The 15,122-nt window shown below is 43.0% G+C and overlaps 1 protein-coding gene across 1 annotated transcript in view; it reads right to left on the reverse strand.

The window, feature by feature from the left end:
• LOC114923422 (POU domain, class 5, transcription factor 3-like) overlaps positions 1-14,275 on the reverse strand; it is a 25,505-nt gene extending 11,230 nt beyond the window's left edge. The window contains exons 1-2 of the mRNA XM_029286359.1: positions 13,640-14,275; positions 441-552 (exon numbers count right to left, since the gene is read on the reverse strand). Of these exons, the coding sequence (XP_029142192.1) occupies positions 441-552; positions 13,640-14,275 (748 nt within the window). The remainder of the gene's footprint in view (positions 1-440; positions 553-13,639) is intronic.
• Positions 14,276-15,122: the final 847 nt, after the last annotated feature.

The raw sequence follows: 15,122 nt of genomic DNA on the forward strand, positions 1-15,122 counted from the left end.
GAAGGAAGGAAGGAATGGATTCCAGGTCACAGAAAAAAATCCTACAAGAGTAGACAGTGAGAAATGTCTCTGGAAATGCTACAACAAGATTTAATTGATAAACCAAAACACTTTTTTTTTAAAAAAGTGCAAATTAGGTGCCAGTTACACCTTTTAAAATAAAAAGCTCTAAAAGGAGCATCCCTTGTTAGATAACAATGCATTAAAGGAGAGATGATTCCCACTTTGGAACTACTGTTCAGGACTAATGGGTCAATCTTATCAACAGATCAAGATTAATTCAATTCAATGTAACACATCTCTTTAGCTCAGGTGGCCCCTCTCCAACTCTTTTGTGCTATATAAGTTCTATTATTCTGAGCCAGGACTATTCAAGTGCCACCTTCAAAAACAGTTTCATTTCTTTTAAATTTTTACAAGCTTAAAAATCAACCGCTTACCATAGAGTAAACCCAGGGCCAGTCCCACATCTGCCTGAGTGAAGCCCAAGGTAATTCTTTTGTGTTTCAGTTCCTTAGCAAACTGTTCCAGCTCCTCTGTAGTGGTTGTTTCCTAAGGAAAAATAAAAGAAAGAAAAAAAAGCATCTTGATTGATAGGTGTGCATTTCAAGACAGCAATAAGACATGCTCATTTTTCAGAAAAGTTACAACTTTTGGCTAAATGTCTATGGAGATTGATTCTCAATCATCTATGTCAGGGGTAGGCAACCTTGGCTCTTTTAAGACTCGTGAACTCCAACTCCCAGAATTCCTGAGCCAGCCATGCTGAGGGGAAAGGGAGAGGTTTCTAAGCTGAGCCATGCTGGCTCAGGAATTCTGGGAGTTGAAGTCCACCAGTCATAAAAGGGCCAAGGTTGCCTATCCCTGATCTATGTCATGGTTGTCCCAAAGTTGCTTTTTTTCCCCAAAGGCAACTGGATTGTCTTGTTGTTGTTGTTTTTCTTTGAAAACATTTTGCTTCTCAACTAAGCAAAGAGCTGAAGAACTGAGAAGATGCTTTTTGGATGCAAAATGTTTTTCAACGAAAAAAAACCCCCAAAAGTCCAGTTGCCTTTTGGGGGGGAAACAAAAAAAAGCACCTTTAGAACAACTTTTGGTGACTACTCTCTCATCTGGAATTTATGTGAGCAATTTTTAACTTTTTGCTCCTACCACCTCATCTGGAATATACTGTATATAGGTTGTCCTTGACTTACGACCGCAATTGAGTCCAAAATTCCTGTTGCTTAAATGAAACATTAGTTAAGTGAGTTTTAAGTGAATCACTGCAGTTGTTAAGTTAGTAACATGGCTTCCCCACTGACTTTGCTTGCCAGAAGATCACAAAAAGTGATCGAGTGACCTTGGGACACTGCAACTGCCATAGGTACGAGTCAGTTGCCAAGCCTCTGAATTTTGATCATATGTCCACGGGGACGCTGCAATGGTTGTGTGAAAAACGGTCATAGGTCACCTTTTTCATTGCCACTGTAACTTTGAATAGTCACTATATGAACTGTTGTAAGTCAAGGACTACCTATATTTACTTATTTTTAAAACTGTAAAAAAAGGGGGAGGGGAGGTAGGTTTAATTCCACTCTCCTACATAGAAGCTCACTGAGTGATTTTGAACCAGTCACTATTGCTTACCTACATCAGCCCGCTGTTGTTCCAGGGAGAAATCTGGAGGAAGAGGGGAGGGATAGCTAACCATTAAGCAAATAAATAATCACTGGGAAAGTGAGATTTTAATTTTATACTAATCAGGATAAGACCACCAAAGTCAAGACTTGAGGGAGGGTAGTGGTTTTAATTCTCATACAGTAATCAGTTGATGAGCTGGTGTTGAAAGAGACTTGGAAAGAATATGGGCAGTTTGTAAATCAGAAGAAGATCAGATAACCTTTACTGTCATTTTTTTTTTTTTTTTACTGTGGGCAGGCTGGCACACATTAAAAATGAAATTCTGTTGCCTGCTCTCAAAAGTGTACACATACATAACACACATATAAACATGCTATACACAAGACATGTATATACCTGCATCCTTGCATATAAAGACATATAAATATTAACAGTGATTAATATTTATATGTATTTACAGTAGTGGCCAATATTGTGGAAACCTTTTGGGGAAAGTGTACAGTAGAAATGCCACCTTTGGTGAAGTTTCCACCAATTTTTCTTCTAATTTCTTTATAACTGTAACCTTGTTCACTTAATAATACTATTTTACATCGCTTTCTGGGCAACCAGTCAACTCTTTGCACCATTACTTTAGTTTTATTACATTTTACAAGCTCACTAAATGAAAGAACACAAAAAAAACCCCAACCAACTGGATAGGGATCACATAACACACAGACAAATGTCCTCCTCTCAGCTTCAATACATGACATCAATCACTGAATCCTACTGTGATCTGATTGGCTCATTGCCAAAACAAGATGACACCTGATTGGCTCTCTAAACACTCATGCTCATTGGCTACAATCAGATGAAGGAAAGCTACCTGATATCAACCTAAACAAGTTGTGCTTCCTTTTTCTGGTTATTTGGCTATAACTTTTCATAGAATACAGTACAGATAATTGAACAAGCTTTGTTGCATTACATACTTGATTAAATTATCTTTCCATTGATATATAATTTTATGGTACTACTCCAAAACAAAAGTGGTGTAATTAGCCATCAAACCTCAAAAATACATTTTCCCCAAAAGGTTTCCACAATTTTGGCCACTACTGTATATGTAAGGGTGTAGGTGCGTATAGTCAAGGCCATGGTTTTCCCAGTTGCAATGTATGGATGTGAAAGTTGGACCATAAGAAAGGCTGAGCGACAAAGAATTGAGGCCTTTGAACTATGGTGCTGGAGAAGACTCCTGCGAGTCCCCTGGACTGCAAGGCGATCAAACCAGTCAGTCATAGAGGAGATCAACCCTGGACTGCTCTTTAGAAGGCCAGATCCTGAAGTTGAAACTCAAGTACTTTGGCCACCTAATGAGAAGGAAGGATTCACTGGAGAAGGGCCTAATGCTGGGAAAGATTGAGGGCAACAGAAGAAGGGGACGACAGAGAATGAGGTGGCTGGATGTAGTCACTGAAGCAGTAGACGTGAACTTAAATGGACTCCAGAAGATGGTAGAGGACAGGAAGGCCTGGAGGAACGTTGTCCATGGGGTCGCGATGGGTCGGACATGACTTTGCAATTAACAACAACAGCAAGATATATATACATATGTTGTATATAGCATGTTTATATGTGTGTTATATGTACACTTTTGAGAGCAAGCAACAGAATTTCATTTTTAATGTGTGCCATTGTGCCCACAATAAAAACAAATATTCCGATGGATTCCTTTGAATCACTAGAAATCAATCACCTCCAAGGATCACATCAACAGATCTTGGTGCCTCTCCATACCTGAACTTCTCCCTGCTGTAGTGATTTATTAAAAAAATTCTTGCTGCAAGGCGGGAGTTCAAGCTCACCTATCACTTTTCATCATGTCTAATCTCTGTCTTTCTCACTCTCTTTTGAGCAGTCACAGCAGATAATCTTCAGCAGACAATCCTGGGTTTCTTCAGATTTATGATAAGAAAAGGAATCCAACCAACAAGCTTTTTTCCTTTTGTGTTGCTTCTAAAAATAGTAAGCAGCCAATCTTTCTAGCCTGGAGCCTACTTAATTGCCCATCAGAGCTAATCGTATCTTCTCCAGAAGAAATCTGCCAGGTTTTTTCTTCTTTTTTTTGTCCCCTCAAGCTCACATTCTTCTTAACTATCAAGTACAGACTCCAAGGGATAGTTAAGGCTGCAAAAAGAACAACTGCAACCAGACGGGCCTTCCATAGAAGACTTGTATATTGGGTGGGGTCAGAAGGATATCTGCAGACCCCCTCCCATCCTGGGACATAAAGTAATTCGACTCCTTCCCTCAGGACACAGCTATAAAGCACTGCAGGCCAAAACAGCACCGTCACTCTGTTGAACCCCCTAATTCTCACAATGCTGTCTAATGTCTAGGCATATTAACCCGTGAAGTATGGTTGTGATATTATTATTTATCCTTATTATCTTCTTTTCTCCCCCCTTTTATTGGTATTAAAAATAAGTACCGAGTGCTTCTGTACAGGAGACAAATATCTTGTGTGTCTAATTACACTTGGCCAAATAAAGTATCCAATTTGATTCAGCTCGATTCAATTCAATTCAATCTTGTTCCTGTCACAAATAGCATTATGGCTAGCATACACACTTTGATTCTTCAATCAAATAGCATTATGACTAGCATATACACTTTGGTTCTTCAATCAATCAGAACAGAGCTGGAAGGGACCTTGGAGGTCTTCTAGTCCAACCGTCTGCTCAAGCAGGAGACCCTATATACCACTCCAGACAAATGGCTGTCCAGTCTCTTCTTTAAAACTTCCAGTATTAGAGCATCCACAACTTCTGGAGGCAGGTCGTTCCACTGATTGTTCTCGCTGTTAGCAAGTTTCTCCTTAATTCTACGTTGCTTCTCTCCTTGATTAGCTTCCATCCATTGTTTCTTGTCTTGCCTTCTGGTGCTTTGGAAAATAATTTGACCCCTTCCTCTTTGTGGCAGCCCCTCAAATATTGGATATATTGCTATCAAGTCACCCCTAGTTCTTTTTTTCTCTAAACTAGCCATATCCAGTTCCAGCAACCTAAGATTTATTCTGCTCCAATTGCCTCTTGAAGCAATTAACCTACGTTCTCCATTTAGGGTGTTTCCTCCAGAATGCCTCATGACCTGAGATGAGCTGGAGATTGTGAACGTCGAAATCTTCACACTTGGGAGGATTCGAAATTTGGAAAGTTGAGCAGACCACCATTCCTGGAAGCTTATGCTCCTTAGAAATAGCCACCATACATGCAGGGGTGAAGAACAATCCACGGTCCAAGCCCCAGATTCCTTCCACAGGCTGGAGGCCAATCACAAGGTCTAGCCTTGCCCAGGGGCAAGAAGATGAACTCTTTCAAGGCAGCAACAAGAGTGCTTTGAAGTGACTTTAGCACTCCAAGTGGCTCTCCAAAAGCTTAGCCAGACACTACTGGGAGACCTGTGTGTGTATGTGTGTGTGGGTGTTGGTGTTGGAAGCCCCTGGGGAATGTAGGTTTCAGTGAGGAGGGGTCTTGATTGAAAGCCCCAAAGGCAAGATAAGCAGACAGGATAAAGTATGTTATCTGTAAGGGTTGTTGGGCAGACATCAGATCCACAAGGGGTGCATTGTTTGTATATGTTGCAAAAAAAGGGGGGGTCAGGGAAGTCATAGCAGATACTCCTGATGTGGCAAACTTAATACATAGGCTGAGCTTGCATTGAGCTTAGCCATGTGGTTTTGACTGTGATGTGAAAACTAGATATTGTATAAACCATGGTCTATGTCTTAAGTGAACCAAGATGCTATTGTTTGTTCAATGAACTGTGATCTTCTGGTGCAGATCTACCTTCATTCATGGAAGTTTACTCTGCAAATCTGAGCCCAACTCAATCTAACCCAGTGGTTCTCAATCTTTTTAATGCCGCGACCCCCAACCGGTCGTAAGTTGAGGACTAAACCAGTCGTAAGTCGAGGACTAAATCGGTCGTAAGTCGAGGACTAAACCGGTTGTAAGTCGAGGACTACCCAACTGGTCATACGTCGAGGACTTTCCCTGCCCGGGAGCACCGCTCATGCGTGGTTCCGCCCCCTGCGCCGGCCGAGGCGTAGCTGGCAAGCAGCAGAGATGGAGCAGGCCGACCACCAGCTGGCCCAGCCCAAGGGAGGTAAGGCACCCGCCGGAAAAGGGGAAAAAAATGGCGGACAGCCTTGCTTGGCGACCCCCGTGAAATGGTCGATCGACCCCAAATGGGGTCGTGACCCATAGGTTGAGAACCGCTGATCTAACCTCTTCTCTTCTCTCTCTCTTCCCCCTCCCTCCCCCTCCCTTTCTTCCTCTTCCTCCTCCTCCCCCTTCCCCTTGCTCTCCTTCCCCCCCTCTCTTTCTCTCCATCTTCCTCTTCTCCCTCCCTCCCCCCCTCCCTCTCCCCTCCCTCTCACTCTCTCTGGAATACCTGGAGAGGAAATGCCATTTACACCATCCTGAGTTTCTGAAAGACCAGCAAATCTAACAAAGAAAAGTCTTTCCTGACATGTGTTGGACTACAACTCCCATACTTCCTAATCAGATAAGAGGACTGATTATGGATTATGTGGAACAGGGTGCAGTCCAATATACCAGGCGGACACCACTTTGGGCAGTTCTGAATGAGAATATTAAGTTCAAATGCTAGTTTCTTTTCTTTTTTAAAAAATATTTTTTTTAAAACCAACAAAACAAAACATAACACACATACACACATGCTAGTTTCTTATTAGGATCTGGGTAGAAAGGTCCTGCAGATATTTCATCTTGCAGACCAAAATATGCCATGACACCATCTCAGGATTCCAAGTGGGTCCACTCATTGCAAGGAGTTGAGGACTTTTGTAAGACAGATTGCTTCATATTTGCGTGCTATTAAATATTATCTCCATCAGATTCCAATAGCAAATGAGAAGAGTTTTCCACAACCATAACAGCACCTGTCTTTTGAATTTACATTTTTTAAAATCTGCATTGGTCTTAAGTGTGAAGAACAGTCATACATCACTTTTTCAGTACCGTTGTAACTTTGAATGGTCACTAAACAAACTTGTTGTGTTGAAGGCTACCTGTATTTATTTAAAGCATTTCAACTCGGGTATGACTCTTAGAAAAAGAGAGGAAGAGAAAGAAAAAAAAAGATCGATAAATATGAGCCCAACATTTCTGTTGCTAAGCAAGGCAGTTGTTAAGTAAGCCATGCCCCATTTTATGACCTTTTGCCATGGTTGTTAAGTGAACCATGGTCATTAAGTGAATCTGGCTTCCCCCGTTGATTTTGCTTGTCAGAGGCTCGCTAGGAAGGTTGCAAATGACAATCCTGGGATCCATTGTAAATACATGCCAGTTGCCAAACACCCAGGGGTAGGCAACCTTGGCTCTTTTATGACTCATGGACTTCAACTCCCAGAATTCCTAAGTTAGCTATGCTGACTCAGGAATTCTGGGAGTTGAAATCCATGAGTCATAAAAGAGCCGAGGCTGCCTACTCCTGACCCAGACTTTGGTCACGTGGCTGTGGGGATGATGCAACAGTCATTAAGTATGAGAACTGGTCCTAAGTCATTTTTTTCAGTGCTGTTATAACTCTGAATGGTCATTAAATGAATGGTTTTAAGTCAAAGACTACCCGTATTTAAGACAATACTACGGGGATCAGATTGATTTATTAAATCTGCCCGTCCCACTATCCAAGTGACTCTAGGCAGCCTACGATACAATAAAAGCAAAGATCCAAAAGCAATAAAAACATTAGAATCAACGGGGATGAATAATATGTGATATGTGAGGATGGAATAAGATGGATGGCATTTTACTTTCCATTTTTAATCCCTTAGCAACGTACGAAAAGTCAGGTTTTCTTATAGCATGAAAATTAAAAGTTTCTCAAGAGACCGATTACTAAGTATACTCAAGAACTTCTGAGAGGCAAAACAGCAGCTCAAGATAGCGATTACAGAATAAAATGTCTCCCAGCATATGCCAATCCAGGCATTTGCATTTAGAGCCAGGACAGAAGCTACATTGCAAGATGCCCCCCCCCAAAAAAAACAAGAGGTACACCAGCCCCAACCGAAGGCTCTCCAGCCATTCCTTAAAGCAGGGGGTGTGGAACGATGGGCCTTTTATGACTTGTGGACTTCAACTCCCAGAATTCTTGAGCCAGCCAACTTCTGGGAGTTGAAGTCCATAAGTCATAAAGGGGCCATCGTTCCACACCTCTGCCTTAAACCAATGTTTCTCAACCTGAAGATGTGTGGACTTCAGTTCCCGGTATTCCCCAGCCAGCACGCTGAAACACTAGCTTAAAAGTCTTTCTACTTCCATAACTTTTATTAATGTTTCTTCCATAACTTTTATTAATGTTCCTTCTAATGTTTAACTAAATCTGTTCTGTGATGCAAGTCCAATGTACCCACAAGGCTTTCTCGCTTCACTGTACAGGTAGTCCTCGACTTACAATCACAACTGAGCCCAACACTTTTGTTGCTAAGCGAGACGGTTGTTCAGTGAGCTTTGCCATTTTGCGACCTTTCTTGCCATTGTTAAGTGAATCATTAGTAACACGGTTGTTAAGTGAATCTGGCTTCCCCATTGACTTTGCTTGTCAGAAGGTCGTAAAAGGGGATCACATGACCCCGGGACACTGCAACCGCCATAGGTACGAGTCAGTTGTCATACGTCTGAATTTTGATCACGTGTCCACGGGGATGCTGCAATGGTTGCAAGTGTGAAAAACGGTAGTAAGTCACTTTTTTCAATGCCACTGTAACTTTGAACAGTCACTAAATGAATTGTTGTAAATCTAGGACAAGGGTAGGCAACCTTCAACTCCCAGAATTCCTGAGCCAACCATGTTAGATGTTAAGTCTTTTTTGGACAACACTGCTGAGCGACACAGTTAGCTTAACCAATATTTTTCTTGCAAGGTAAGAATTCTTCATCTCATCCCTGTGCATTTGATTATTTTTGCTAAATACAGCATTTTGAATTTTCACGAATCTAGCTATTTAATTTTGAATTTTTATCTGCTAAACTTCATTCCTTAGTTCAGTTGTTTATTCTACCAAAAACACAGCATTTTTTTTTTCTGAATTACATTGAGCAACCCAAGTTGGGTCTTTTGAGAACCTTCTAACTCAGCCTTCTCCAACACATTTTGAACTACAAGTCTCATCACCCAACCCATAACTTCAAAAGAGTGAAAAGAAACTACAGGATTCCAAGACATCTAAGTAGCCAGATTGAAGAAAAATCATTTAAATAATTGATAGAAAGGTTGAAGAGTACTTTCAGGCAGAGAAACTCAAGTTTCTCAGTCAAAATCCTGCTCAGTTCAGAGGTAGAACCCTATGAATCCATCTCATTCCATCACCATATATATCACCTAAGTTTTATTAGGTGATAATAAAGGACCAAGATTTGGTTTTGGGGGGGGGGGCAATATGCTGTGTAAACTGCTTAGAGAAGGGCTGTAAAGCACTATGAAGTGGTATACAAGTCTAAGTGCTATTGCTATTCACCCCTGTTAATTCTAATTTTATTGATCCCTGTTAATTCTAATTCTTTTTATTTTTTTTTCATGCTTTTATTGTAAGGAGCCTAACGTTGCTTGGATAGTGAGATGGGCAGCAAGTACATTCAACACAACATTATCATCACAGATACATCTATTCAACTGGTTAACCATAGGGGGGGAAACTGGGAAGAGACAGTCTCTTTGTCAAATGTTTGTTGCTGCTTTGTTTTTTTCTTGTTTTTTTTAAGAAGTACACCTTTCCATTCCCCAAATCCATCAAATCAGAAAGAGACTCCTAGATTATCTACTGTAATCTGGGTTTTGCTTTTATGATTTACCTAGAATGAACAAGCATTAACTCTTTAAGTATTTATAAACTTTCGCTTTAATTTCACTACCTGGCTTTGATTGATAGCTGTTGGATTCCAAGCAAAATTCAGTGGATTTGAGAAGATTGGTCTTCCTGTCTGGTTCTACAGCAAATAGTAATCTGATTACAGAAAGAGACTTGGGAAGACTGACAGACCCATATTGGCTCTGTCTAGTTATTATACCATTAGCAAGGGGCTTAAAAATTAACTTTATCAGCTCTTTTTGCATCTGCTCAGAAATTCAAGTTGGATCTTTGGGCACTTTGGTAGATCTTGGGTTGACAATGGGGGAAGGGGGAGACACTTGGTTGCTTCTTTTCTCTGGAAACTTGACTCTTTTTAAAGAAATGCTGCACAATTGCTTTCTCCAGCCACCGCAGGATCATGGCGTTTCATTAATTAATGTTCCCCAAGGAATGAGAAACTTCAAAGAGTTTTACTTGATCGGGCCAAGGGCTGATCTGGTCCACCACTCTGTATCTCACAGTAGGCAGTCATATACATTCCAAAAACCACACAAACATGAATAGGGGGGTTGACACCCCTCCTTCGCTGTGGCTCCCCGGCAGCTGGTATTTCAGAATAGCAAACAGCCCTGAAGATCAACAGCTGTTGGTTCCCCTGTCTTTCTTTCGTGAATTTGTCCAGTCCTCTTCTAAAAAAAAAATCCACACTGAATTTCATGCCATGCATGGTATATAAAAAAATTGATCACTGAATATTTCATTTCAATAGATGACACACAATTCTAACACTGGGAGGAGTAAAACCTGCATTGATTTTATACTAAGCTCATCATGTGTTCACTCTGGCTTTAAAGAAAAAACTTCCAATTGTTGTAGTCTTTCCATACAGGAAAACCTTTTAAACTGCCTGATTAATTGGTATCATTTTTGTTTTGTTGCATTCTTTCTAGCTCCATAATCATCTCTGAAGAATTTTATTGTAAACTACCCAGAATCACTTTGGAGAGTGGAATGAGCGGCATATAAATTTAACCATAAACTATACACACTATTGAGATACCAAGCAGTATCACCTTGTGACAACATTGTTATACTGCATTGCTAGTTTGTGGCAAAACTGGCATGGATTTCACCCCTTGCTGTGCAATAAAGACATCATAAACTATGAACAAATTGCAATCATGTCAAAACATCCCAAAATTCCCCCCCCCCAGCCAGGGGGGCATCGTTGGGGAACACTGATGGGATCCTGCATGTTAGCAAGAAGAGATTTTTCTTATGGCTGATAGATAGGCAGGAGAAAAACAGGGTAAAAGCTAAAACCTTCTCAGTTTGCTTGGGAAAAACACCCCTTTCTGCAGTACCTGAATTTTAGAAACAAATTGGAGGTTTTGTACCCGCTGTGGGGCTTAAAAAGTGGCCAAGTGGCCAAAACAGTAGTTTGCACATCATGCAATGCCAAAATATGATTTTTGACATACCAGGGTCAGGCTAACCCAATCAACCAGAGATTGATGTATTGTTTATATACTGATCAATTGAATGAATCCAGCTGATGAGTGAGCAAAACAGCTGGAACACACAAAAGAGGAAGCACCTAATCAAGAAATCCAAGTCAATGGAGCATCTTTTCTGGGAGGAACTCTTAAAAGAGTTTTTTAGTTTAAAAGGGTTAATCCTCAGTTTCATTAGAAACCTAGAGTTCTACCCAATAGGGGTGAGGAGAAAAAAACTTTCTCTAAATTATCTAGAGGTTTATAAGAAACAAAATGTTTCTTTTACGGCTTCAGAAGTTTATTAGCTCTACCAATCAAGTCCTGCTTCTTGATACTGTTCATAATCAATTTATTAGTTGACAACTTGTAACAGCAAATGTTGCATTAGGAGACTTTAAACAAATTGGGAGGGGTGGTGATTTTTATGGCCCTTAATTAACATATTTATATACTGCTTCCCATTAAAAATCTCAAAACTGTTTGTAACATTAAACACATCCTGGTGCTAATTAATCATAGTTAATCCTCCTGATTCCAGCGCAGTAGATCTGAATACTAGTTCTTGAATGGGGAAAAAGGGGAAGCTGTTGGCTTTACATCCTTCTCAGCAAGTAAGGCAAAGGATACTTGAGTTGATGGGAGTAATCTGATACAGCTTTACCATGTAATTACTTTTAGAAGAAAGAGGCGCGTTTAGCGTTTAGAGCCTTTATCTCTAAAAGTTCAAGGGTGTAAAGAAATAGACCAGACCATTTTATGAGGAAACTAAAACAACCTTTTCTCAACTTGATCCTCTGTAGGAAGATCTACATGACAATTTTAATTTGTCTGCTTCTAATTTTTGGCACCTTAAAGTGATTATACAATATGGCATGGGCTTTCATCAACTACAGTACAATCTGCTTCCAGCGTATACAATACCAACCTGAATAATTTTTTCCCCAATTTCATATATATGTAACAGGTGGGTGTGGGATTGAAAAAAATGGAATACAGAAAGTACAGATTTACACAAGACCATCCCTAAAAACATCTCATAGTGTTATCACTTCCAAACACAGATACCATGGTCACCTTGGTTAGCATTCAACTCAGTTAGAGATTTATGATTTAGCATGTTAGGTATAACCAGTAAAACTGGTGACTAAGATTCAGTGTCTTGGGCAAAACCCAAACTGTGGCTAATAAAGAAACCAGGTTAGCAGTTGTGTGAAGATAGTCACTGAGCTACAAACTAATTATACAGTCTATATAATAGAATATATAATACAGTATAAGCTAAGACAGAGTTAGCTAGTTTGTGATTCAGTCTTGCAAACCCAACCACATATTTATGTTTCAATATAAGCTTAGAGATTCTCATTAAAGCATGACCAAAAAAAAGCACCATCAGGGGAAAAAAGTCGATTTCTTTACAACAATGAAATGATGGCACTATTTCCAAGCACTTGATGCTGAGCTGGAATCTAAAACCCTAGTTGCAAATCTTCCAGAGACTTAATGGACTCCACCTTTAACACAGTTTTTACCAGCTCAGAAATCTTATGGAGGAGTCCCAATAGAGACCATGGCTTATCCCATTTTGTCCTACCCAGCAACAATAATGCACAGCCACAAGCCAGCCACTAAATAATAAATGTGAACTCCCAGATGCACAGGTGTTTTTTTTTTCAAAGAGGCAACTGGACTTTCTTGGGTTTTTTCTTTGAAAACATTTCGCTTTTCATCCAAGAAGCTTCTTGGATAAAAAGCGAAATGTTTTCAAAGAAAAAAAGCAAGAAAGTCCAGTTGCTTCTTTGGAAAAAAAAAAAAAAACACCTTTGGAACAACCATGACCTGGATGACTGAGAATCTCCATAGACGTGAAGCCCCAGAGCGCTTCATACAATTCCTCAATCCTTCATTAGCTCCCCACAACTTAGGAAGCATTTGCCTAGCAATCTCCAGAGTCTCAAAAAGACACGAATGCTAAAACCCTTTGCTGAAATCTTCCGCTAAACCGCTGTGCTAAAACAGATGCTCCACTCAAACTAGATCAGACCCAGGATTGTTAGGTGAGTGCAGAAAGGAGACTCTTCCTCCGGATTGCAACATCCACCCACCTACGGCTGAAGGGCATCTTTTCTGAGTAGGCAAGATGCAATGAAGAAACCCGCTAGAAATGCCTTCCTATCCAGAGTAGGAGCCAGCAGTTCTAAAAGCAACCTTTAGCACCCTGTATGGGGAATTGAGCAACTCTCCCCCCCCCCAAAAAAAAAACATGGCAAAGACACAATTATTCTTTATTGGCCAAATGAGATTGGACACACAAGGAATTTGTCTCCGGTGCATAAGCTCTCACTGTACATACAACAACAAAGTGATAGGTCATATATATCATAGATCACAGTTGCAATCATTAATCATCGTAAGATACAACAGCGTGAGAAATCACAGATACCAATAGTAGAAGGTGGTAGGAAAAATGAGAAGATGAGAAGGAGAATATCAATACAGCCCTACTGTACTATGGGGTCCTCCATTGTGTCCTTGCCACTTTGTTTTTTAAGAGTTGCTCATGTCTTAAATCTTATAACCCTTACTTTGAGAAGCCCCTTGTAAAAACCTCAGGTTGGCCCACATCATCTCCCCATCCCACCCACCCCAACCCTACCTCTTCTCCGCTGCCCTCTTCATCTTTCGCTTCCTCCGAGGCCATCTGCTCGCTGGGGCTTTGACTAGCCACGCTCCGGGGACTGCTCTCCCCACTCCCCACCTCTTCTGGCGGGCTGGCGGGGCTGCTGGAAGGCTCGGGATCCGGACTGGGCGAAGCAGCCTCCTTGTTGTTGCAAGAAGCCGGCCGGGCCGGGGCCGGGGCCGTGACCGTGGCCGCAGGGACCAGGCAGCCTCCGGCCCAGGGATGCCCCCCGTAATAAGGGCCCGCTTGGTCGAAGTCACGCTCCACTTTGATCTCGGCCTTGGAGGCCTGGCAGGCTTCTCCGGGCTGCGGGAGGGCGTAAGGGCCCACCACGATCCCGGGAGGGTGGCCCCAGGCATCCGGCCCGGCAGCAAAGGGGTACCAGGTGCGAGGAACGTCACCCCCGCCGGGATAGGGCTCCCCGATCCCTCCCTGGGGGCCGTAATCCGGCTTGAAGCCGAAGGCCTGCCCGGCGGTGGCCCCGCTGAAAGCCTCCGGCAAGTAGCCGCCCGGGGTTTCGTGCTGGGGAACAGGCGGGAGGTTGTTGAGATGAAGGGTCTGCACCGGGAAGGGGTAGGAGCGGCCCAGCTCTCGTCTCAAGGGCCCCGCCATGGTGGCCGGTTGGAAAGGCGGTCAAGAGCCCCGAAGGTCGCGACTCTGGCCTGGTGGCTCGGAAAAGTTAGCCAAGACGCCCGGGAAGAAACGGGGGGGAAGAGGCCGAAATAACCTCTCGGTTGGGTTGGGTTGGGTTGAGCAAGTTGGAGGAGGAGGAGGAGACCGACCAAGCTGGAAGGCGTTAGGAGTCCAAGGTCTCTCCTTAGCGGGCAGGCTTTTCTTCTTCGGGGGGGGGGGGAAAGAAGCAATTGGGAAAACCCCCCAAGCCAATGTTTGGGGAGCAAAGAGGCGACGGAGGAAGCCGCCGTTGTCCCCCCCCGCAGCTCAGAAAGGTCCGATGGAAAAGTCTCCGGTCGCCGTCCCAAGAAGGGGACCCCCGACCCCTGCAGGAGAAGTCAAGTCCAAGGGGAGGGCTGAGCCCCTGTCCTTAGCCCAAGAGAGGAGCCAGACCCGGGGCAACGTCCAACAAGTTTCCCCCCCCCCCAAAAAAAGGCCAGCGGCGGAGCAAGGAGCCCCACCGCCCCGCAGAATGAAGACTGCTTTCCCCCCCGGGCGGCTCGGACAGCTGGAGGGGGTCCAAGCCATCCTGGCAACGACCCGCCCTCCTGCTTAAGTGGCCCTGACCACACCTCTCCTCCAGGTATTGGCCAAAGGCCAAGGAAGACCCCTGGCCTTCCCACCTCTGGGGCCCGGCCCAACCCGTTGATGCCTCCCCGGTGGCCTCTTCAAAGCCCAGCCAAGGGTTGGGATCCAGGGAGGCGCCCCCCCCCCTCGCCGCCATCCTTGCGCAAGAGAGCTTGGGCTGCCCCGGGGGGGGGGGAGGAAAGCCAGGTTGGAGAGGAGG

This window comes from Protobothrops mucrosquamatus, unplaced genomic scaffold, assembly GCF_001527695.2.
Source record: "Protobothrops mucrosquamatus isolate PMUCROS unplaced genomic scaffold, P.Mucros_1.0 scaffold3425, whole genome shotgun sequence".
Classification (NCBI taxonomy): domain Eukaryota; kingdom Metazoa; phylum Chordata; class Lepidosauria; order Squamata; family Viperidae; genus Protobothrops; species Protobothrops mucrosquamatus.